General features: G+C 39.8%; 2 protein-coding genes across 2 annotated transcripts in view; one reads left to right on the top strand and one right to left on the bottom strand.

Moving 5' to 3' along the window:
- Positions 1-205: 205 nt before the first annotated feature.
- snx3 (sorting nexin 3) lies at positions 206-17,050 on the bottom strand. The gene is made up of 4 exons (XM_074616549.1): positions 16,842-17,050; positions 4,976-5,071; positions 3,719-3,843; positions 206-1,056 (listed from the first exon to the last, which is right to left on the bottom strand). Exons 1-4 carry the CDS (start codon positions 17,001-17,003, stop codon positions 951-953), a joined length of 489 nt encoding a protein of 162 aa, XP_074472650.1. The 5' UTR covers positions 17,004-17,050; the 3' UTR covers positions 206-950.
- Positions 17,051-18,331: 1,281 nt separating this feature from the next.
- Positions 18,332-26,122, top strand: part of afg1lb (AFG1 like ATPase b) — a 31,823-nt gene continuing 24,032 nt past the window's right edge. The window contains exons 1-5 of the mRNA XM_074616546.1: positions 18,332-18,483; positions 19,425-19,753; positions 24,469-24,535; positions 24,625-24,726; positions 24,962-25,089. Of these exons, the coding sequence (XP_074472647.1) occupies positions 18,369-18,483; positions 19,425-19,753; positions 24,469-24,535; positions 24,625-24,726; positions 24,962-25,089 (741 nt within the window). The 5' untranslated portion in view covers positions 18,332-18,368. The remainder of the gene's footprint in view (positions 18,484-19,424; positions 19,754-24,468; positions 24,536-24,624; positions 24,727-24,961; positions 25,090-26,122) is intronic.

The following is a 26,122-nucleotide window of genomic DNA, read 5'->3' as shown; positions in this document are numbered from 1 at the left end:
CATTTGAGGACGTGATCTTGGGCTTTGGGAAACACTGATCGACAGTTTTCACCATTTTATAGTCCAAACCACAAATCGAGAAAAATAATTGACAATGGAAATAATGGTTAGTTGCAGCCCTAGATAGGTGTAACGGTTGTGGCAGTACCTAGTGGAATGTTAGACAGGTCAACAGTCCAAATCAACAAATGTAATTATGCGCGGAGACATTTCATCTATTTTATTGGAAAATCTTCAAAATAAACAAAAATGGCACAGCAGTATACAAATCTCAAAATGCATATAGCCAGTAGAAATACTGCAGTTCCCTCTGTGTAAATTACGTCTTTCTTACTAGAAAATCATTGTGATAACTGGGCGGGTGCTGGTTGATACACACACGTGCTTCCTTTTGAAGAAGAGGATCAACTAAGTGTGATTTGAAAGTCAAGGCCCATCAAATATATGTGTGTGTGTGTGTGTGTGTGTGTGTGTGTGTGTGTTTAGTTGCTAGTTATGGTGCGCAACATGCCGGTATTGGATATATATGATGGGAAATGCTGTGGGTCTTTACAAGAGCTTTGCATACATAGAACGCTCATTCAATGTTACTATATAAATGAATATATTCAAGACATAGCTAAATGATAAATACATAATATATATCCATGTTAGTGGCATTTCCAGACATAAAGAGAAATTACTATAAATTACTTTCAACCACAGTTAAGTGTCGAACATTCTTGACGCCAATTAGAAAGTGAAAACAAACACCGATCAGGGGCACTAATTTAACTAAAAGAGGCAGTGAACAATATAACTTTGGGGGGGCGCGGGGAGGGGAAGTTGTCATTGAAATGTTTATTGTCTTGAGAGAAACCTGGAGCAGTGAAGAGAGCTTTGGGTTGTCTGGCACAAGCTGGACTGAGCAGGGCCGAGCCAGGCCAGGCCAAGCAGAGCGATGTTGTCCTTCAGGCTTGCCTGATTTTGGACGGGGTGTAGGTCTTGTCCACAGACTCGTCCTGTAGAAACATGTGCAGGCATCGTTCGTTCTGAGCTAGAGGATGACCTGCCACTCTGAAACACACAAGAGCACAAGGCAGGTTTGATGGTGACATGGAGACATGAACGTACCTTTGGACACAAGGACACACATGAACGAACAGAACGGGCAGAGATTGACGGGAACATTGGACTTACTTTACAGGCCTTTACACACCAGCGGCATGACGAATAACTGACACGAAAATGCTAATACTCGCCTGCAAATATTATATATCTAGGGCTTTTATTGTGAAAGGTAAGAACGAGTGGATCTGGTCTGCGCTGCCTTTGTCAAGGTTGAAAGGAGTAATGAAGTTTGCTGTCTTGGTTATAGGCGCAACTCAACCCGTTCCGCACAACGTGATTGGTTGATGCCTTCATCTGTGGTGCGAATGCTTAAAGAAATAAACATTGTTTCTGATAAATAATATGCAGATTTTTCGCCGCATAATATTTGCATTCTCTGTGTAAGTATTCATGACAAAAAATAGTTTGGCATCCTGTTAGCCTAAAGGTTTAAAGTCCAGCTGAGGACCTTTGATGCACGTCATTCCGTTTCTCATTTCCTGGTATCTCTCTAATGAAAAGGGACGACTGCTGAGAGTTAGCGTGTACTGTAGTATGGATTTGGGACACAGCTACAGACGGGCAAAAAAGGTCTTTGGTTGGACAGAAGATGTTGTGATTACATGATATTCTTGACCACTAGGTGACAATGACACCCTGAAATCTTTAACAATCTTTGCAATAGTCAATATGCCATTAATAAATCTAGTTAGTGGTGATGAAGAGGCTTACTGACATTTTGAAAACTTTGACCATATACACACACTGACAGTGGGGTCAAAGACATACAGCGACAACTATCACCTGTTTACATTAAGCCCCGTAATTACCCTGCATTTAATTAAACTTTTACACACATTGGTATGTCAATGGATGTGGTTGTGTGGTTTTGGTCACACACTCTTATTACTTTATCGTAGTAGAAATAATGTATTTTTTCCTCTCATCTCCGAGGTATAAAAAAAGGAAGAAAGAAACACTTGTGCAGGAGAAAGACCCATCAACACAGGGTAAACGATACACAAGAGCTTTCTATTAAGAGCTTCGACAACTAGTAAATTATGCAGAATGCAACTCCACTACCATGTGAAAACAGTTTGAGGGAGTAAGTGTGGAAGTTTTATTAAAAGGACACAACTTAAGGTGAATGAGGTTTATTTAAAGGTTAATTTGTTTTTCCCCCACATCTATCTTCTATCTTCATTCTCTGCTCAGGTAGACATGACTCCACGATATATTTACATACAAAATAGTTGTTTGCTGCTATATTAATGTTCTGGATATCGTATAGAGCACCTTTAAAAGACTCTGTACTTCGTATCACCTTCATTACAGCTGTATGTTTCCATTACATGTTGAAAACACTGTATGTTTGGGACTGTTTCCCTCTGTTAAAGCCACTTTGACATGAATGTCCCTTCTGATGACGCAAAAGGAGCTTAACGAGAATGAGCCGGTGCACCTGAGACCCTAAAAAAAAAACATCCCATTTTTTAAACAGCAAATTTCTCAGAACAGATCAACATGATGACATCGTACGTAAGCATCTTAACCTCTAACGGAAAATATTTTAGACAAATTAAGCGTCCCCGTGGGAGGCACTGACAGGTCAAATACCAGGGCAATCACTGCAGAGATCATGCCTGCTCCCCAACAAACGTTGTTTAATAGGTTTTGGAAATTGAGAGGCTGACCTTGAGGACAAGGAGCATGTTAAAATGTCAAGGCCTTGCTTCCGTTTTTGAAGTGGGGATGTAAGCCCTTCTTCTTTACCTGAAGCATGAATTATGCTTGACTAGCCTAATCAAAAACGGATGGTTATCTCCTCTCCTCCCTCTCACTTGTTTCACAGCGACAATCATGTTTACCATTCCTCTTCACAATGCTCTCAATCACAGATTAAACAATGCTGCCAGCCACATCGGCCAGTATTAAGTCTGAACAACGATATGATCAACAGCAGCGTTTCATTCCCAGGAGGCAAAAAAAAAAAAATCTTAATTACTTACACATTCTCATCGTCTTTAAAAAACATATTTATGGATTTTAATTTTCTCAACTGTCTTTGAGCACTTAATATTCCAAAAGGAAACATTGATGCATTTGCACATGAAACAAAGATAATGGCCAAGTCTGCAATCACAGCAAATAATTACAATCACACTGTAACTTTTATTGTTCCGCAGCTGAAAACGAGGACATGCTGGATCAAAAATAAGCAGAGGTGCACACGCGATCCCACGGAACCACGCGCGCTGTAATTTGAGCTGCAATTATCATAAATTACACATCAACAATAAAACAAATGTGGAAAAAATGATGTTGTGGGGGTGCACACTTAGAGTCCTCTTTGGTTGTTCTTGTCCTTTGCGAGGTAATTATAAAAGAGAATTAAGGAGGATAGTGAGGAAAAAGACCCGTCCGTCTCCGCGGGTTCAGTTTGTTAACAATATGAAGAGAAGTGAAAAAGTTGAAGCTACTTATTGCACAAAGTGTTTTATTGTTCTTGAGAGTTAAAATAATACCTCGCTAAACGACTGTGACTACAAAGAAAAAAATTGTAAAGAATAAATTGTTTTAACCTCGTGGCAAAGTAGGGGAAGAACGAAGACGATGTGGAAAGTCTTACTTGTTGAGAAACTGCTCCAGAGACTGTCTCCGCTCCTCGATGAAAGAGTCGTCAAATATCCCATCGTCTCCTCGAAACGGAAGCTGTCGGAAAAGAGCTTTTCCTGGGAGAGGTGGGACGACCACCTGAGATAAAAGAGCACCCATAGAGAATGACACAGCAGCAGTTAAACAGGCATATATGACTTATTATTGAGGATTTTAGTGCTTAAAATTAACAGAGTAAAATGCTTTGAAACAAGACAGCTCACAAAACTAAGATCCTGTCGTGATCGTGTACAACATGATCTGGTGTTTACTAGGGCTGGGACGATACACCTATCTCCCGATTCGATACCATCACGATACTTGGGTGCCGATTCGATATGTATTGCGATTTTAAAGTATTGCGAATCTATAAGAATTGCGATATTACAATTTATTGCAATTCTTGTTAACTTTTTTAACACAAAAAGTTGAATCATACTTTTACTTTGGAAAATATCTAAATTAATATATTAAAATGTTTGTAGTCAGAGATGTCCTGAAGTCAAATATATCAGTCATTGTCAGGCATTATTTATTAAATTCTTTCCAGCAACCCAAAAATCAAAGAATAAAACCATTTCCCTCACAAATTAGTGTTATTATTTTTTTATTTATAAGGGACGTTTCCTGTCCATGACAGAGTTAGCATGCAGCTTTAGCCATGATGTCTAGCTCTGCTTTTCAGGACAATGTGTGAAACCCAAAGTGTTTCCATACTTTACTGTATGTGTATGTGTAGGATTCAGGTCGTATCCACGTGGACCCACCGCCGTTTTCTACTTTCTCGTTTCGGCTAGCTGCGGTTTGTTTTAGTTGACGGATACGGAACGGATATGACGTCACGTTACTCAGACTACAACAATAAAAGCGGTGACTTCTTTGTACCTCCACATAGACTCAAATGAAACAAATACTGTATATCGATTCTGGCATTAAAAAATTAATTTCAAAATCCAAAAAAAAAAAAATCGCGGTACATAAGTGCATAGATTTTTTTCCACCACTAAAACGTTAAAAACCAGATAGTTTATGGTCTTTATTAAAAGCAGGAAAAAGAGCATAGACCACATTTAGGTGAAATCTTCTTTAACAAACTGCAAAAGGTTCAAAAGATCTTTTTAACATCTTTCTCTCCCATACAAAAACACTGCACATGTGATCAATGTTGTATGCTGATTTGATAAGCAAAGCACTCAGAAGCCTTTGTGTTGAGTTCACCTAAATGGCTCACCTTGCTCTCCCTCTCCAGCTCCGCTCTGAGCCACTCAAAGTCGCTGTACCGCCTCCGTACACTAGACTCCTTCAGCTTGAAGATGGGCAGGTTGGTCTGTGGACACACACAGACACACACATACACACAGGTGTCAAACTGTTAAAGCCGTCGCTTTTAAATGTTGCCTTGATTCACAGAGTTTTCCTGAAAACTGCAGATGGAAGAATGATTTTTCAAGAAATGACAGAGGTGGTCGTCATTTCTGTGAAACCACGTTTAGTCAGTGCTTTAAATCCCAGTCAGTAACAAAGTGTGTGTACACGCTTTTTAAAATCTACTGTAGTGTATGTATGACGGAGTATTAGGGCCACATTGAGGAAAAAAAAAATCAATCTGAGATTTCGGGAATAAGTCATAATATTACAAGAATAAAGTCACAAGTTTAAGAGAAAAAAAGTCGTAGTATTATGAGAATAAATAATAACACTTAAAAGATGGGCGAGTAGTACTTGATCTTTTCTGACGTTTGTGTTTTTTTAAACAGAAAACACAGGTTTTATACTGTGATATTTAGGGCTAATGTAAATGACATACAATACAGCCAACAGTAGCCTATGTCAACTTTCTTGTAGTGAAATGAGGAGGTATCGTACAGAAAAACTCCTCATTTCAACTTCACCAATCAGCCGTTCCTTGTCCGTTGCGGCGCTTTCAAAGCGAGCGACAGGAATAAATAGAAACAGTGCGTCTGACAAAAGTTCAGCTCAAAACGGCTGCACAGCTTCGTCCCTCGCGGCCAGTTAGTTCATTCCAACAGAAAACAATCAAACTGATTTTATCACCTACGCTTGTAATATGTAGGCTACACGCATCCCAATACATTAGACCTCTCTGCGTTGTATGCTTCACATTCCCTCTAGATTTTTTTTTGCGAACCCCCAACCTTAAAGTTCAAACTGCGTCTGTAATGAGCCTCAGTAATGTTGCTATGGTTACCTGTGGGTTAAAAACCTTGAGCAAGACTTAAAATGGTGCTTAAAAAGGTTAAAAGAAACTATTTTTGAGATATAGCCTTTTAAAACTACCAACCAATCAGTGGTCGTACTTCCTGTGGGAATGAATATAAACAGCAGACAATTATTAGAAATCGGTAGGGAGAGACTGTGCCAACTTGAAAAAAAAGACAGAGTGAAAGGTTTTATTGCTGTGGGTTTGGGGCGTAGCCTTGTGTTATCTACTCTGACTTCATTAAAGGGGGAAAAAGGAGGAGAGAAAAAAAACAAAAAACAAAGACTCCTTCAAATTGAACCAAGCTGAATAGAAAAATTGAAAGTTCACTTGTGTTTTGCTCACCAAGGTCTGTCGCACTCCAATGTTGTGCCATTTCTGTGTGTGTTCTTGTACGCCAAAGCGCAGATGTGTGCATAATTCTAAGTTGCTGTTGACAAGCACTTGAGAGTGAATTTCATATTAAAAGGGGGAAATGTTTCGACATTGACAGAACATTGAGCAAACAGCACATTACAGCACAATGCCAAACCTCTTCACTACTCCTGACAGCACATGGCCATCCCGTGACAATGTACAAACAAGGAGAGAGTGAATGAGCATTTCATTGGCAGGCCACAATCACAGAAGGTCAGAATTCATGGAAGTAGGAATCACAAGAGCAAAGCAATTGAGCAAGTAGGTGCAGCATGAATACAGTGTGTGAGCTGCAGACTGATCGATGAGCACACGACTGTGACTGTGTGCAGTAAAGGGGATGGAGAGTTAACTAGAAGGCTGAGTAAATGGCTGAACAAAAGAGAAAGGAGGGGGTGTACGTGGTCATAAAGGAAAAGCAGAGAAACTGGAGGGGTTGGGAGCTTCATCTGGTCTGTGCAGGACTAATTGAGGAGGAGGGAGAGCAGGAGTGGTCTTTTCGCTCTCATGGTCTCTCCCTTTCACTCTTTTTCCTCTTTATTTCCCTTGCTCTGCGATAATAAGTCAGATTTTCTGCCCTTGAGACTCCTCTTGTGGCGTTTCAATGGGGAAAATGCAGGCATTTGTTTTCATCCCTCTTTGCTCTGTCCTCCCCTCAGTCAAAGATTATGGATCCTGCCCAGATTTGGTTAGAAAGAGCAAACTCGTTTGATAATGGCAATGAAAGCTGCCCGTCAGCCGACTGATTTCATGTTTGTTACCTTGGGAAATTATTGAAAGGGAATCCTGGTTTATGCCACAGTATACACTCAGTTGCCAGTCTATTTGATACACCTAGCTAAAACTAATGCCGTGTAAGACAACAGTCCTGCAATATATATCATTTCGAGGATGTAGTTATATCAATAAAGGTATGCTAAAAAACAGAAACTCTCCTCTGTATGCAATATAGCAGCAGTAACTACATCCTACTACTACTACTACTGTAACCTTCATGAAGTTTGGATTTATTGCAGGACTGTTGTATTAGACTACATTATTGTTAGCTAGGTGTACCTAATAAACTGGCAACAATATTTTTACTTGAGTTGATTGGTTTAGCACCTTTTTTCAAGCAGCAGTTCTTTATTATATCATAAGCTAATTTTACGAACAGTTTGATTCAGGTGCTTAGATGTTTGTAACCCACCTCCCCATTATTTCATGTTTTAATAGTTTGATCATTTATATCCAGGAGGATATGTGGTGGGCTACGGTCCAATCTAAAATATAAAATAAGAAAATGGAGCGATTTTTTGGGGAGATTTTAACATTCTGGTTCAATTAAAGGACCAGTGTGTAGCATTTAGTGCGGTCCATATGAGCAAAGTGTAGAGCGGCGGCCGCGAGCTAGCCAGTGGGGCACGCTCACATGCACTAAAAACACGTGCAGCCGGCCCGGTGATGTCAACAAACCATGGAGAAGCTCATATTACAACACACACAGAGAGAGTGGGTGACTTTATTCTCTGCTCAGGTAGACATTACTCCTCTATATCTTTACATAGCTAATAGTTGTTTAATGCTATATTAATGCTTTGATTATCGTATAGAGCACCTTTAAAGTTCATTTTAGCACAATCACTATAATGCTAGACTCAGATTACAAGATATTGGGACCAATTAACCCAGACCTCTGAAAATCTGGGTACAGTCTGATTTGTGTCCTTGATCACTACCAGTGTTTGACACAGAATATGTGATAATGTGAGAGGTTTACAGATAAGATTGTATTGTGTATCATGTCTTGCTTGTTACATCAATGTGTTTATCTTTTAAAGATAACTCTGGCACAATAAATTAAATGTCAATAGCTATGTTTAATACTGGTGTTTGCACGAGTGTTTGTCTGTGACAGAGAAAGAGAGTGTCACCTATTTTACTCTTATTTTCTTTTCTTGTGGTTTGTGATTTGACAGCTAATAATTACATTACCCTTGTGTGTGATACCACCTGATTTCAAAATATGTTATGGTTTTCAAACTCTTAGTTAATTAGGCCCTAACCTCAGTATTAACTGTAACACAAAAGCTGATTCACTCTCACCCCATGACACGAGTTTTGTTTTTTAACCACCACCACCAGCCTTGTAGCTATTTTCCTAAACAAACAAACCATTTTGTATCCAAAATCTTACTGTGAACTTTGTCGTGCATGCACACTCCCTCTTTCCCCACTCTGTGAAAACTTCCCTTTCCCACTCATTTCAAGTTCTCTCCAGGTGAAGTTGTCAATGATCCCCTCACTCCTCCTCTTTTCTCAGGTCACAGGAGAAGTGGATTATCTTAGCTTTATCACCCCGGCGCTCTAGCAATAACTCCACTTTCCTCTCACCGCGGTCCGTCCCCGCTGCGTCATGTTACCTCACAGCATGGAGCGCCGCGAAGTTAATCCCCACCACAACAGATCACAGTTACAGGTAATCTGCCACCGCCGTGACTCTAATCCCATCATGTGCACACTGAAAAACACTTAACCACGCGCGCTAGCACACACTGATGTACATGAAGTATGCATGCACAGGTGTTACGTATGAGGTTTGACCAGTCACACAGTTAACAATGTAAAATATAATAGCCCGAGGCATTCAAGCCTGTTTATGCACACGCAGTCGGACTAACCGTCGCCACACAATGAAACCAGCAGTGAGAGTGTGAGGAAATAAAGTCACCTGGCCTTTCAATCCTCTCGCCGTCTCAAACCCTGTGATTAAGAGATTTGCCTTGCAGGACAAGGGGAGGAACGAAAACGACAGAACTGAAAAATGAGAGGTCTTGCTCGCTCTTTCTCTTTCTCACACACACACACACACACACACACACACACACACACACTGAAAGAGGCGGTGCGTGAGAGCTCTACGAGTCAAAGATAAGGTTTCCCTGGCCTCTGTTCTCTTCACGGCTGGTTAGAGGTTTGGGCCCGGGTGTCTCAACTTACTGGCCCCTGCAGTGATTGGGAGGTGGGACCGGCCCACACCCAGCCGGGTCTTAGCGTTTCATTAATTGTCTAAAAAGGCACACTTTGCCTCTCTCACTTTCTAAGGGACATAATAAAATATAAGAGGAAGGACAGGACAGTGAAAGAAATGAAGTTAGCAGAAGGGACAAAAAAGAAACTTAAGCTGGGCATACACTCTACAATTTTAGAAATGTTGTTGAGTAATTCCTTCTACTGTACGAGTAGATTGTTTGCGATGTAAAGCCAAAGCTCACGACCCGAGTGCTCACACTGTACATTTAAAATGTTAAAAAACACAGCCCGTCAGCCCCTGCGGGTCATTCTGGCTGTTGACAGTTGTCAATAAAGATTTGTTTGAAAGCTCTGAGGCAGGTAAAGTTTGTTTGTTAGCAGCGATCTGTGCGGGTCACAATAATCCTCAAACCTGGTTTATGCTCGCGGTAGTGAAGCCGGCGCGAGGGGCACGCGCCAGAAAATTACGTCACCGCGGCTTTCGCGTGGTGCGCGAAGGTTGTCGCGGTGGTTGGTCGTGCACTACGTCTACTTTGTAACTACGAGCCCACTGCACGCACTGCGCTTTCCACTTCAACATGGACTCCTTCGAGGAAAAACTGGTCAAGCAGGTTTGCCTGTACAGACATCTCTACAACTGTTCATTGGGAGACTACAGTGACAGTCACATGACATTACATACTTGGAAAGAAGAGGCTTTTTGCTGCACGTATCGCCAGATTCTTGCCAATACACAGCCCTAGTGGATAGCCGACCAAAATTTCGGACCCGTCACGAATTCATCCGACTGTCCGATGGCTGGTCGGGAAGTGTTAATCGTTCCTCGGTCACCCCTGTACACTGCACAGCAAACGACGCCCGAGGAAGCAGAAATTCGGTCTGACTTTAAAATGAGTCGTGCAGCTCAAAATTTGGGCTAGAAACGGGCTAAAATCGTACAGTGTATGCCCAGCTTTAGAAAAAGACAAACACAGACAATATGGTTATATTAAAAGCAGGTTTAAAAGATAAAATGCTGTATCTAAAAATAAAAGGACCATATTTGCTAGATGTACCTCCTCTAAAGTAAACATCCTAGCTTCACTTCCCATTATGAGTGTACAAGGTGCAATCCACACTCCATAGGAAGAGCATGTGATTCATAATGTGTGGGACACAATACCTTAGGCTCATTGAAATGGGTTGAAAAGAGGCAGAACCCTTAAAAACAGCGAGACAGAGAGAGAGGGAGAGAGGGGACAAAGATCACTCATCTCCTGAGAGAACAGTTCAAGGCCACCATGCATTAGCTTTTAGCAGGATGGATTAAGTCAAGTTTGAGAGTGCACATCCTAAACCTCCCCCATGCCTTCTTCCTACCCCTCCCATATACGCTCCTTTCAGAATAATAGCATAAAAAATGGCAACATAATACCATCTCATTGCATCATATTCCAAAATGGGGAAAAAAAAAAGACGGGGAAAAAAAAAAGACGGGGAACAAAAGCGTTGGGGCCATGGGTCTTTCGCTCTCGCTTCTCCGTGTACTCTCTCACTCGTTCACTCGCTCGCCGGCCCCTGCGGCCTGACAGCCTACCCTCTCTCCGACTCGCCTAGCTGGCAAAAAGCTGCTTTGTTGCCATAGTATCAACTCCCACTTTTGATACTGTCATTTCAAGTAGGATATGGTAGCCTTGATACAATATGTTCCCTATTTCCATTAAAATAGTTGTCGAAGAGGATGCTGTAGACTTTGGATTACACTTGACTGTGCCTGACAAGCGCCCCCCCACACACACCCACTCCCCATCTCTCCCCATTTTATTAATGACCAAAGGCCCCCGCCCCATAGCCCAAATGGAAAAAGAGAAAGAAAGAGAGAGGGAGAAGCTATGGGAGTAGAGAAGAGGAGGGGTAGAAGACTGAGTGAGAGTGAGCGACAGAGCTATAAGAGGCCTTTTATGTACTCCTATCCATAAACAAAGTGAGATCCCAAAGTTCGCTCCCCTGAATGTGCTCTCTGGATGAGATGGGAACCAACTAAAGACAAGAAAATTTTGATAATACCCAAATCCCCTCCTCTTCCCCCCTCACACACACACACCAACTCCCTGTTTGCTGAGGGTCCAAACAAATACACTATGCTGCTTAAGGGGGTCCTCAACAAAAAAAAAACATTGAGGTGATATCATAAGCAGAATAATTCTGTCCATTAGGGACATGAAAAGCATGCGCAAAGGCAGAAACACCAAACCTAGCAGCTTCCTGTGGTCTATAAGCCAGTTAAGAAACTACGCTTAAAACGAAGGGATTTAGGTGAGAACAAAAATCCATTGTTTCAACACGACCCTGGACATTACAAGTCTGCTCAGGCAAAATGAGATATCCGCCTCCTTTCACTAGGAACTTCCACCTCTTTAAAAAACCTGACTGAAAGACGTAGGTTGATTTTAAACACCAAATGCAGGCCTGGTTGTCAACAAGTGACTGTGTAACCTGCAAACAGTTCTTCTTCTCACATAACACGATCTTTATAGAGAGGCAAAGTCCCTCCCCTTCCGTTGGTCCCCATGGGAAAAAAATATGTACGGTAGTCAACGGCGAGAGACAATTTTTTTGCGCCATGAATCCCACATATGATGTTTGTCGATTTAAGACATAATTTTGCAAGTCAAGAAAGTCAAAGTTTGTTGTAGGTTTGTCGTAGTATCATTTAGTTTTGTGTGAACTACATCTCTCGTATCGCACAATATATGCCACCAAAACTAGCTAGCTGGCTCACTTAGCTATGTTCCACGCATCAATGAAACGTTATCGTACCTGATGTGTTTTATCCAGCGACTCCTGGTCTTTTTATCAGCCGGGAAGCGAAAAAATAAGCAAGACCTGTTGCTAGTGTGAGTACAACCCAGTATGAAACAGGCGGGTATCGTAGCTTCAGCGAGAGAGACGTCACTTACGCGACTTTTGGGTGAGTAGTCTTTCTAATCACGCATTTTCACAGTTTGACAACAAACTTTCTTGACTTGCAAAATGATGTTTTAAATAGACAAACATCATTTGTGTGATTCATGGCGCAATTCAAACGGGATCAAAAAATGATTAGTCTCTCGCCGTTGACTGCTGTTCATATTTTTTCTGAAATAAGGTGCCATGGTGTTCCACCGGAAGGGACGGGACTTCCTCTCTATACAGTTTGTTTCACCACTAAATTGATGAACATTCAGACGCCGCCAATAAGTCACAAGCCAAACGCATAAGCTGACATTCATTTAAATAGAGTCAATGCAAACTTTCAGAGAAGGAATAAGCCCTTGCTCTGGTGTTTACACTATACATTAAACCATATATAGTTATCAAAGGGGCCTCAGTAACACATTATGAACTCAGCAAGTGACTGCACACAGCTGGGAGTGAAATGGGATAAGTGGGCAATGGGATGAAGGCTGGTGAGGGGGTGGCTTTCTGCCCTCCCATGGGTGGGGGGGCAGGGGGTAAAGGATGGGGAATAAACTCCAGCTCCCCCACACCCTGGCCTGTTTCATTCTTCTCCTCTCTCAATGAGGGGATTAGGCAGACTCTCTCAGTGCGGCCACAAGGGCTCTCTCGATTTCGGGGTGGATAGCAGGACAGCAGTGGGAACCGGAGACAAGGGAATAAGTTATAAACAGAAACTGTCTAGCATAATTAGACGATAGCATTAAAGTAGTTCTAAATATTATAAGCAAGATAGAAACAAAAAGAGCGAAGCGCAGGCTATGCATTCCAGGCCGAGGCATTGTGGCTAACGCTCTTAACATGCTGGAGATGGAGTAAAACGCTTCTAAAGAAAGCTGAAGAAAGGAGAAGGAGGGAAGCAAAGCAAAGTTGACACCACGTTTGTTGAGAAGTGAGGGATGCGCCGCTTCTTCTGTGGTCTTATGCAAAGCAGGGTCACACAGGGCTATGAGGTGCACAATAATGCTGATTACACGCATATGCTAATTATTACACGCTAATCAAGTACAGTAGCCTTATATTCAACGCTAATGCCTGGAGACGGCTTCTCTTCTCTCAACCCATTTCTTTAAGGTAAAGGGAAACTATAAATACTTTAGGCCTGCTCGCCAATCTAAATACTCCAGGCCACTAACTACATGGGTGTCAGTCAACTGAAATGACAATTTAAAGATAAGAGATGAGGCAATCAGAGGAGACTAGTGACTGCCTGACAATTTCAGACTCTCAGTACAGCCTGCACATTAAAAGTGGATACAGTAGAGTCCTGGAATGGCTCAATTTATGCAAAATTGTATGTGATGACAGACAGGATGAAAAATTAAACATGCAAATGTCTTTGAAAAAAGTTTTTGTCAAATTCTGAAAATGGTGCCATTTAAAGAAAATCATACGACTTTCTCGTATGTTTGTGTCGGCTACATGTTGGTTAAAGACTCTTATAGCTGATCATATAATGTGAGTGAGCACTGAAACAAAGCCTTATTTAAGCTTGACAATTAATTCTTGACCTTAGAAACAGCAGGTGAAAAGAAAACAATCTCAGTCCAAGGTCCTCTAAGTTTATTTTCACTATTTAATTCACTATAGAAGTGAGCCCAATGTTGGTGAGAGTTGTAAGAGAGACTGTCCTGATCATAGGTTTCACTTCCTCCACAGTAACCTCCTCAAATATAGTAGACAACAATCTTTTCATTTGTAGGTCCCTGAAGCAAGACCTAATGTGTCTCAATTTAGGGGTCTTTGACACAAAAAAGGTTAAGAACCAGTGCCCTAAGTTGCTCGTTCTGGAGCTTTCAACTTCATCACACAGTCTTCATCAGCACATGGAGTTTGCGAGTTGTCATTGAACTGTAGATCTTCAAACTTTTCGTTGTCCTGAGCAGGATTTTTCGTTCATGTTGGCCATGTTTGAACATCTACAGTTCAATAACAACTGAGCAAACTCCAATCTGTTGATAAAGATTGTGTGATATGATCGTAAGCTCCGAAACATGTGGGTAAGTGGACCTTGATTTAGTATTTTTTGTCAATAATTTAGTATGGTCATTGTCTGCTATTTGTTATTTCATTGAAGTACAGAGCTAGAATGATTTACGCTGATTCAGCCTTGACTAGGAAGCTGTTTGCGTCTGTCACAGGAAAATACACATGAAAAATACAGAGTCAGGATCTGTGTTTTGCAATAGTCAGGACTGTGTAACCGTTATTCTCCTCACTGATTGCTCAATAATGATAAACTTCTGGACAGTGTCAGCCAACAGTCTAACACGCAACACATGCATTTATACCTACATCAGCATAACTGCCCCTGGCTTTTACTCCATGTTTTTATCCTTAGCTTTTGTATGTGAATTAGGTACTATTCGGAAATTAAAGTCATTTGAATTGAATTGACATTTAGACCAACTACTTTGCCAATAGATGGCAGGAACTAAAAAGTAAAGCATTTGTTCTCCTCTACAAGTTATTCCGTAGAGTAGGAGGAAGGAAATGTGTTGAGGGGGGGTGGGAGAGACTGGAAAGGATCAGGCAGCATGCTACATCCTGTCTACACTTCCAGAGAAGCTGATTTATGTTCCCCTTTGGCCGGTACTGGAGTTTACTAGTTTAGATGACTTTTGATGAATAATAAGAAAAGTCAGGACACAAACCAAAGCATTCTTTAACCAAAACAACATTCCCACTAAAGTAATATTAGTATGATGTGTATATATGGAAAGGAAGAGCTGAGCATTTGGTCATACAATCCTTTTAGGTTTGGTCATTAAGTGTAACAAATTCTGTTATCTACTCTTTGCAGTCAGAAAATGGGGTGTGGCTGGAGTTCAACTCCTAACTTTACAAGAAGACTTTAACTTTTAGGAGGAGTTATTTAATCATCATTTATTCAGCTTTGCTGCAGGGGTTATATAACTCTTGTTTGAAGACATATGACTTGTGTTTAATTGGTAAAACAGCTGCTCTGTCACGCCACTGTGGAAAAACACTTGAGGCTAATGTAAACAAATTCCCTTCTTTAGCAGAGAGATAACAACATGGCTGTTATACCAGTAAAGCAAACATCAGTAGGGTACATGTTTACATCGGTGTTTCACATCTCTCTGCGGCTTACTAACAAACGTGAAGTCAAATAACTTCAAACCTAACATCAGTTACTAACATTAACTCATTAGCTTTCTATACCATCATCGTTTAGCAACTTCTTTAAATCTAATTCTCAAATTCATTCACATAATACTAGACAGGTTAAACCATCTTCACCTGCCTTTTTACAAAACAAAACATGGACAGTGCTCCTTCAGATATCGTGCTGTACAAATATGGAACAGCAAAATACATGTTATCAAGAGCTTGTTATCCTTAGAACATTTTAAAAGGAAATTATCATCCCATTTAATTCATGATGTCTAATTATCTTTTGATATGTTTCGATATATTTTCCTTTTCTTCTGTACTGTTTCTTTTTTATTATTTCATTGTTTTTATTGGATTGTTTTCCACTGTTTGGTTAGGTTTTTCTGCACATTTTGTGTACTTCTTCTTGTTGTTTATCTTTCTTTCTTTTTTGTTGTTTTTTTTTTCTCCTGGGGTTGGGGGGAGGTCCTTTGACCTCTCCTAACACATTTCTTGTTTTTTTTTCATTGACTGGATTTTGTGCAGTTTTATATATGTGCAATTTAAAAAATTAAAAAATAAAAAGCTTAAAGGTCCCATATTATGCTCATTTTCAGGTTCATACTTGTATTTTGTGTTTCTACTAGAACATGTTTACATACTGTAATGTTAAAAAAAAATGTTTTATTTTCCTCATACTGTCAGCCTGAATATGCCTGTATTCACCCTCTTTCTGAAACGCTCCGTTTTAGCACATTTCGACAGAATTGCAATAGAATTGCGCTATTAGGAAACAGCTTGGGTCCATGTGTACTTCCTGTCAGCTGATGACATACACTGCAACCAGGAAATAAACTAGGACACATTTAGAATGTTTACGTTTAAATCTGTCTAAAGGGTCTAAATATTGTAAATTTGTGACATCACAAATGGGCAGAAATCCTGACAACTTGTTTCAAATGCAGAGTTTCTGAATACGGGCTGTGTGTATTTCCCTGTGGATTGAGCGTTTTGATACTTTCAAGGTATTTATATAGAACTTAAACCTGCTTTATAACAAAAAACAACATGAAAATCTCCCTTTTTTATAATATGGGATCTTTAATGTCAGATAGCTAACTAGCCTAGTTAGCAAATATGCTACTAGCCTGCTTGCTAGCGTTGGCTAACTCACAAATAACTCCCTATTCTTCACACATATAGTCATTCACACAAGTTAATATTGACTTAATATTCACTGTGGAGTCCCATGATGTCATAGAAGTCATAACGTTTCCTTGACTACAGGTAAAAAACGTTACCCAGCTCAGGTAAGCTAGTTAGCTTGGATGCTAACGTCATTAGCTATGGTTACCTTCAGTCTGACTTCATAGGTGGTATATCTGGTCCTGCCCACTCCGGTGGTATCAGGGTTGCTCACATCGATCTCTAGGAAGTTACTCGGTGGTCCATAGGCGTCATTTAGGTTCTGAGGCTTAGAGAAGAGCCTTCTTGTGTCAGCTATGGTATCAGCCATTTCTCCCACTGTCCTCTTCGTGCAGCTGTTGATAGTCAAGCTAAGTTAGCCTATCTACATCCTGTTGCTGACCTTCAAAATAAAACATTTGGTGCATGTTAAACCCGCGTTTTATGGATTAAAGAGGAAAAAACGCACTATAATAGGGGATTGTTTGTATTTAAATATGCTATGTGTTTATATATGTGCTTTCCCACGCAATTAAATCGTTTACACACCTAAAAAGTGTAAGTGTAACTTTTATGTTGAAGGTGAATCACAGGAGTTCCGGTATTGCTCTGGTTATCATTATGGAGAGCTTGAACTGGACAGCAGTGCTGCACTTCCGATCAGCTGAGGTTCAGCTGACGGTGCTCGGCCACCTGCTGCTCGGTTTGTTTACAACCCGCCCACCGGCCACATTGGTCCTAATCACGTTTTTGGATGATATGCATAATTGTAATAATTGTATTTGTATAATTTCGGAGCATTCACGCTTCGCTATGTAAAGTAATTGCTGCTAAAATGTAAAAAAAAATACAGGTGATCACGTTCAAAATTATAGAAGTGCCTTCAGGATTTAATGCTGAACATAATATTGATTATTAAAAAAAAAACTAGAAAAATGTTACATTGTCATGTAAACAATTTGGATTTATTTCGGTCTAAAATGTGCAGCAGTTTGTTTTCTATTTATCTATTTTCAAGTGAGCCTGTACATTTATTTGATAAGTGAGGCTTTTAATTATACATACTGTCTTTATTATTTCATTTATTTATTATTGAGCCATTTGTTTCTACATTTCTGTCTTTATTATTTCATTTATTTATTGAGTCATTTATTTCTTAATTTCTGTCTTTATTTCATGTATTTATTGTTAATTCATTTATTTCTACATTTCTGTCTTTCTTATTTCATTTATTTATTATTTCTTAATTTATTTCTACAATTCTGTCTTTATTATTTCATTTATTTATCATTGAGCCATTTGTTTCTACATTTATGTTTTTATTATTTTATTTATTTGTTATTGAGCCATTTATTATTACATTTTATTACATTTATTTATTATTGAGCCATTTATTTCTTAATTTCTGTCTTTCTTATTTCATTTATTTCTTATTGATTCATTTATTTCTACATTTCTATCTTTATTATTTCTTTTATTTATTATTGAGTAATTTATTTCTACATTTCTGTCTTTATTATTGAATTAATGTATTATTGAGTAATTTATTTATTTATTCTTATGATTATGATTTGTTATATCTGATGAAATTTATTCAGGACTAGTCACAGTTAGATCCCTGCCAAGTGTCATGTGGCTCATACTGTATGTGTCAGGTGACCATGATGTCAATAAAGTTTTCACGTTTTGAAACAGCATGGCTGCGTACACGGTGCCTGCAGCTGTCAGATGCTCAATGAATGTTTTACTAAGAGACTCTGTTCTGATCTCAAAGAAAATATGCCGACTGTCAGCTATTTGCACTGGAAACGGTACGTGTCTTTCCATCATGTTGTAGTCAGTGGTGTGTTCAGGTTGTGGGAGATTTCGTGTGTTAAAACCTGTCTTAGGTAACTACATCACCCATACATAACCTCTGGATTACAACCCATACATAACCTCTGGATTACAACCCATACATAACCTCTGGATTACAACCCATACATAACCTCTGGATTACATCAGCACCTCCTCTTTATAATCATTCCATTGCATCTATATAATCAAGGTCTTTTTTTTTTCTTTTCTTTTTTTAACAATGTCTTTATTGGGGGGGGTTTTCATTTTGCATTGTTTGGACTTTAAGCAAAAATAGAGTACATGCTGCAGAAGTTTCTTTCTTTCTTTTGTGGGTATTTTTGAGGACTAAAAATGTGGACACATTTCAAAGAATTCTGACACACAAATAAAAAGTTTGAAAGTAAAAAATAGTGCAAAAAGTGAGAGATTTTGGACAGTACTACTCAAATTCCTTTCTTACAGGGCCAAAATCAATATGCAGCTTCACAGTATCAATCATACAATTAAACAGTTAAATGGCACCTCATACACATAAACAGAAAATAAATATATAGAGAATAAATAATAAATCAAATAAAAAGTCCATTCCCTTCTGAGGGTCTACCACTATTGTGAATTTTTACGTATCCTATCTTAATTATTCCTCCTGTAGAAGCTCACCAATATCACTACTTTTTATGAAATCATTAAATGATTTCCATATTTCCTCATAAACACCTAGTTTGTTTTTCAAGGTATATGTTATTCTCTCCATTGACATACATTGTGCCATATTTTTAATCCAAGCGCCCATTGTAGGTGCATCGGATTTCTTCCAGTTAAAAGCAATCATTCGTTTTGCCTGCAATATAGAATCAAGGTATTTTTTGTAAGCTTTGTGTAACACAGATTGTTTTTGCTGTAATGCTTCAAGGTTACACTAGTTGGAGGACGTGCAGTTCATCCTCCTCATCCTGCTCCTCTGAGTCTCCAGCAGCAGATATCTGTGCCTTCAGTGGACACTATGATCGCCTGGTTCAGAGTGGCTCCCTGAGGAAAGATGCTCAGCAGAGACATGTCGTCCAGCAGCTGGCTCAGCTGCAGCACACCCTGGAGAACTACAGTAACAGCATCTACCTGAACCCTCCTCCTCCTCCACCTCCGAGGATAAACTCTAAAGATGACAACAGTCAACCTCTAAAAGATGATAAAGATTATTACATTACAACAGCTGGAAACAAAAGTGGTGGATCCGCTGCTAAGGTAAAGGAGTTATATGGTAACACTTTCCTTGACGCCCATGTCTATAATGCATTATAAACATACTTACAATGCCTTATAATCCGTCTATAGCACTGCATAATCGTAGTTATAAGCACATCAATAATCATAATGCTTTATAAAAATAAGCATAACACATTATAATGCATTTCATTATGACTTACAAGGTCAAGTATCTTTCTTTTTTTACAAGGATCATAGTGTATTATAATTTCCATTGTTGTAATACATTATAGTCTTTTTAATAATGCATTAATCACTGTTATAATGCATTATAATGTGACCATTGTTTGCTTTAAGTAAAGTGAGAAACACATCATTAAATCTATGCAACAACACAAAACATTATAAAATATTTTTTTACTTTACTCAAAGCAAACATCAACCACTTAGAGTAACTTATAATCACATTATAATGCATTATAACAGTGATTATACTCATTATAAAAATATTCTAATGTATTTACAACTATATAATACACTTTGATCCTTGCAAAAAGTGACCAACAATTATGAAGTATTAGGATACTTGACCTTAAAAGTCACCATAAAATGCTTTATAATGTGGTTATTGTTATAAAGCATTATGAATATTTGAGTTCTTATAACTATGATTATACAGGGCTATAAGAAGGTTATAATGCATTATGAGTTTGTTTATGTCAGATAATCAAATCCTCAAGACTCTTCAATAGAATACCATGTACTCATACAGACGAATTATCCACCATAAAATACAGTGAACAAAAATGTTTTCAAAGTATTTTACGTAAGTTTTCATGAAACCTGTGCCTGGTTCTTACTAAACAGTACTACATCCAAGTTTTTTAGCAAAATACAAGTCTGTATAGAATCGTTTTGATTGTCCCTGTGACTTAGATTATTTCTTATTGATACATTTTTCATTTAATTAAAGACAACTGATCAAGACCACACCACAGACCAAACAACAAGGTCGTGTCTCGTTAGGCATTGACCTTGAATGGTTAGGTTAGGATAGGTCGTCGGGTGAGGAGTCTCACAAGAGTTTTTTGCCAGATTTTACAATTTGTGGGTTACCTTCTAGACACGACCTAACAAAAATGGCATAAAGCGACCAATTTCCTGATGTGTCACTCTGGTCAGCCTAATTTCATTAGCTACAAGGAGCATGATGATGATGATGTGCATAAACAAAACATTTTGTACACATCCTCTCCAACTCTCCCAGAGCAACATGTTCTTCCTCTCTGCCAGGTACATGACTTCTCTCTGCTTTGTGTTACTAACACGAAACATAAATTCAGTAAATTCCCTCCCCTTTCTCCCAGTTTCTGCTCAGTAAAAGTTCATGTAGGAGAGGGAGTATTTGTTCGCATGTTGTATTTGCAGACTACACTAATGAATACAAGACTACCAGGCCTATATAATCAAGACTATAGCTCTGATAAAACAACTCAAACTCAACTCCACTCACTAGCTTTTTGTGGAGGTTTCAGCCGTATGATAATGGTCTTCATCAGTGGGTGGAGTTGGGTCAGTTTTCATGGGGATGCATCTGTTGACATGTGCGTTCGGTTCTAATAATAGAAAAGCAGCTACTGGACCTGTATGTCAACAGATCAATCTCAGTGACAACTGGGCAAACTCCATCCACTCATAAAGACCATGAGATGTGGTTGGAAGATCGGGGAAAAGTCAGTATGTAAGTGGGGTTTTATCTCGTCAATCTGCTATTTACAATTAAAGAATTAACTGTCATGTTACAAGACTAGAAATAACTCCCCCATTCACTCAGTCACTATTCTCTACATAACATACACTCAGTGGTGGAATGTAACTAAGTGCATTTACTCATGTACTACTCATGTTTTTAAGTACAATTTAGAGGTACTTGTACTTGAGTATTTACTTCTTACTTCTACTCCACTACATCTCAGAGGGAAATATTGTATTTTTTACTCAACTACATTTATTTGGCAGCTTTAGTTACTTTGCAGATTTAGATTATGAACACAAATTATAAATCCACTAATACATTATGATGTATTGTTATAGATTAAGCTACCCAGCAGTATATAAACTAGTTAAAATGAGCTCCACCTTTACCAGCTGCAACAATAAAGTGATGAACACATTAATGTATCAACAATTATAGTCCAATAACAAGATATACAGTATAGGATTCTGATATGGGCCATTCTGCATAATGAGTACTGTTACTTTTGGTGCTTTAAGTATATTTTGATGCTAATACTTTTATACTTTTACTTAAGTTACAGTTTGAATGCAGGACTTTTTACGCTGTGGTATTGATACTTTTACTCAAGTCAAAGATCTGAATACTCCTTCCCCCACTGCATACGCTCAATAGGAGTAGTCACTAGAGATTTGGTCACTTCTGAATCATTTTGCATTGTTTGGACTTAAAGCAAAAATAGAGTACATGCATTTTAAAGAAATCTGACACACAAATAAAAAGTTGGAAAGTAAAAATAGTGCAAAAAGCGAGAGATTTTGGACAGTTTACAATTTGCAAGGCAGCATGGGTTTGTTTAAAGCCTTTTACAGTGTGGCATCTGGACTCTCGTTCTCTTATAAAGCCCCATTGACGTCTAACATATGGAGGGACTTGACAGAGTCCACTGCACTGTACTCCAGTTGTATCACTGATGGTGGCCGTGGGGCTCAGGTCAAAGGGAGGGTAGGGGTCTGGGAAGTGCATTGTGCATGTGAGTTTTGGAACGGCGTAATGTAGGGGGGCTGTTGTTGTTTTTAGGTCAGGGGAGCTGACTGTCTAGTATCTGGTGGTGGTGGGAGTTGTTTTGTTGGTTGGCTGGCACAGACACATAGGGTTAGGCAGAGATTTTGGAAGGCAGCAGGGCAGACCTCCCGCTGGGCCCGTCCCGGCACCCCTCTCACTCTCTCACCGTCCCCAGGCAGTAATGAGGGGATCCCCATTGTCTGGGCCATTCTTGTCCTTTTTGCTTTTGATTCGGGACTCTGACAAATACTTTGGTGTTAGGCTATCAACACCACCGCCCCCCTCTCCTTTTGCACCTTATTTCTTGCTCTGTCTCACACACACACATACACACTGACTGGAGTACTTATGCAATTATTCTGGTTTGAATCAGGTCATACCACTGTCCTTTCGGTGTCTGTTCTCTCTGTGAAAGTGCCGCCATTGTCCTCACTAACTGACCAAGTCTGTGAGGAGAGTACACTTGACTTAATATTGACCCAATGTGGCGTGGTTTTGCGGATGGTCGGCTAACAATGGGCCATTGTTTAGACGGAGCCACCCTCTTCAAGTCAGACCTGCATCATCCTGTATACTGTAGGATTCCAGCAGGACAGTTGGACCACTTAAACCTTAAACTCCCACAATCACCACCTTCTCAGTGAGAGACATGACGTCTCTGGCTGTACATAAACGTACAGTTTTTCTGAAGTCATTTCAAAGTGGCCATGTCCTGCATGTGAACTTTCCACTCATGTGCCAGTCTATATCCTCCTCCAGGAGGTGAGACGAGGCCACCAAGCTCAGCTAGACAGAGCGGCTGTGGGACAGCCTTGTCCTTCTCCACTCTGCCGTGGCAGAATGGCTTCCAGCCACCACTGACAATTACCCCACCATGCCAGAGGGTAGCTTGGGAAGTCAGGGAGAAGTCACACACTGTTATGCCAGAGCAGACAGGAAAGGCTTGTTGCTCTTCCAGTATTTCACTCCAGCTCAGGACGGGCGGGGATGGAGGGGGTAGAGGGGAGGAGCGGGGAGAGAGAGAGAGAGAGAGGATGAGTAACAAGTTTGTTTTTTCATTTAGTTTTCAATTGGCCATTGTCCGCATTTACCAGAGTCAAGTGCTCCTTGTGCGGTGGACACCAAGTGCAGTGGACACCGAGTACCGTCTCCATGAAATAGTTGCTAAATTAAATTTTAAGAGGACAAACCTTTCTATTTAGTTAATCCCAAAGCTATTTGGCGTTGCCCGGTTACAGAGATGGGCAATCCTCAACCGCGCTGTTGTATTAAACATCTATCATATGCTCCAAGTTCTCATCACATGTCATGATTAAACTGATGACACATGCGTTTACATGGCTCGGGCCCTCTTTAGAGATATTTGGCTTTACTCGATATTCTCAGCTCGGTCACACAGAAGACGTTTTTTTTTGAAGCACGGACCTTTTGATGATAGGAGGCAGGCAGCACAATGACTTCCAGCAGCACCTCAATGCAACAGTACCGTATCACAATTAGCAGCGCTAAACAGGCTGTACAGATAAGTCCACTCCATCTCGTATGGAGCCTCATCCAGTCCTCTCCGTTTTGTCTGACAAATCCCCCCATTGTTCCTCTGATGATGCTTTTCTTTCGTGGGAACCCTGGCTTGTCTTGTTGATTAGATCCCCTTTGTCTTCCTCCCCTGCAGTGGGCTAGTCTGGAGAATGTGAAACCTCACACTGTAGTGGTGGCTTAATGCCTCAGCATACTTTGTTTATCAAACGATGATTCAGTCCTATATGGTAATGAATATAACGAAGTTTATGTAGGTCACCAGCTATAGTGTTTTAATAAGGACTTAATATATATGCGTTCATTTTGAATGTTGATTTATGGTGGTGCATTGTTGTTTATGATGACAAGCGGCTGTTAAAAGATTTGATGTAAAACAAACAGTCATTTCCTCATTTTACCTCTTTCCCCCCAAAAGGAGGAACCTGCTCCACCACCACCACCACCACCACCACCTAAAGGCTTCTATATCCATGGAGATGTTGGTAAGATCACAAAAGAAATAAACATTACTATGGTGCTAAATGTCGACAACATGTCTAATAATAATTGCTTTCTCTTTAATCCCTCTCAGGCACAGGGAAGACCATGCTCATGGATATGTTTTACTCCCGTGTGGAAAACACTCGCAAAAAGCGAGTCCACTTCAACGGCTTCATGTTGGACATCCACAAAAGTTAGTATCATCCTCCCACTCCACGGCGTTAGTTTGACTTTACTGAAGTTTTCTGACTCCTCGAGCGCCGGAGATCCTATATTTATACCTCTGTTTGTCCTGAAGCCCTCCCGCTAATTGTCTACCATTATGCATGCAGGTGAAATTACCGCTTTACTCAGTATTGTCGTCGGGTTTGGGGTTGCCGACGCAGGTGTGCTTTAAGATGTGCCTGACGTTTGTGTCCTGCTTAAAGGGATCCATCGGAGGAAACAAAGCCTGCCAAAACGCGGGCTAGGGAAAATGTTCACCTTTGACCCCATATCACCGGTTGCCATGGAGATCAGCAATGAAACCTGCCTCTTGTGTTTTGACGAGTTTCAGGTGAGCGAGTTTGTTACTGTGTGTGTGTGTGTGTGTGTGTGTGTGTGTGTGTGTGTGTGTGTGTGTGTGTGTGTGTGTGTGTTTCTTCTTGAGTTACAAGTATAGCAAACCATATATCAACTGCATGCATTTGCTTAACACAGTACTACTCTGACACTAAGTAGTAGGTGATACTGGTGAATATACTGCTAGTACAACTCTATATAATAATGGCATGCTGATGCTTAGGAATGTTTTAGTATAAAAATACCAGTTGGCCGGGAGGATTAAATAAATATAGTCCTTTTAATGTGCCAAAGATTTAAATTAAATACGTCCTTTGGGGCATATTGTGTGTATATAGTATAAATAATATCTGAAGGCATTTTAAATATTTAATCAAGTTTGCAAAGAGGAAAAAAAAAGAATGACCAGCATGGTGATTAATATTCATGTTTAAAACTTAATATGTTGAAGAAGATTAATTATACACGCATAACACAGGACAGCGTCAGTAAAGAAAAGAAAAAAAATAACGCCTGCACACTACTCTTTTCTTTACTAAAAATGAATATGTCAAATAACGTTCCAGATAAAACACATTTTTACAGTTTAACAGTTAATCTCACCTACAGTCGTGCTGAAGTAATTACTTGTACATTATTTTTGATACATGCTGCATACATTTTTTCATATGTGCAGCTACTGGCAGATTCATTATTGAGGGGAAATGGCAAGGCAACAGCAGATATATTGTAGATTAGAACCAAACGCAAAGTCAGAGTCAGAAGAAATGAATGAAAATGCGGCATACAAAGAAGGAAACAAAGTGATATGTTACTGTTTTGTGGGTAGTAAGTGCTTTGTGGTTTAACCTTGTTTCTTAGATTAGATCAGGAACTCTGAGTTTAGTTTTGAGTGTTCAATCTGTGATCACTATTAGTGTTCAATTAAAGCCGGTGTCTTTCCTGTCTTAACAACTGGATACTTCTGATCTTGAAGCCCCCACAAAAACAGGACTGGGGACACCTAGTGGCCTTTTTGAATATAGCAC

Source organism: Sebastes fasciatus, chromosome 18 (genome assembly GCF_043250625.1).
Source record: "Sebastes fasciatus isolate fSebFas1 chromosome 18, fSebFas1.pri, whole genome shotgun sequence".
Taxonomy (NCBI): Eukaryota; Metazoa; Chordata; class Actinopteri; order Perciformes; family Sebastidae; genus Sebastes; species Sebastes fasciatus.
This window is presented reverse-complemented; position numbering and strand designations above follow the sequence as displayed.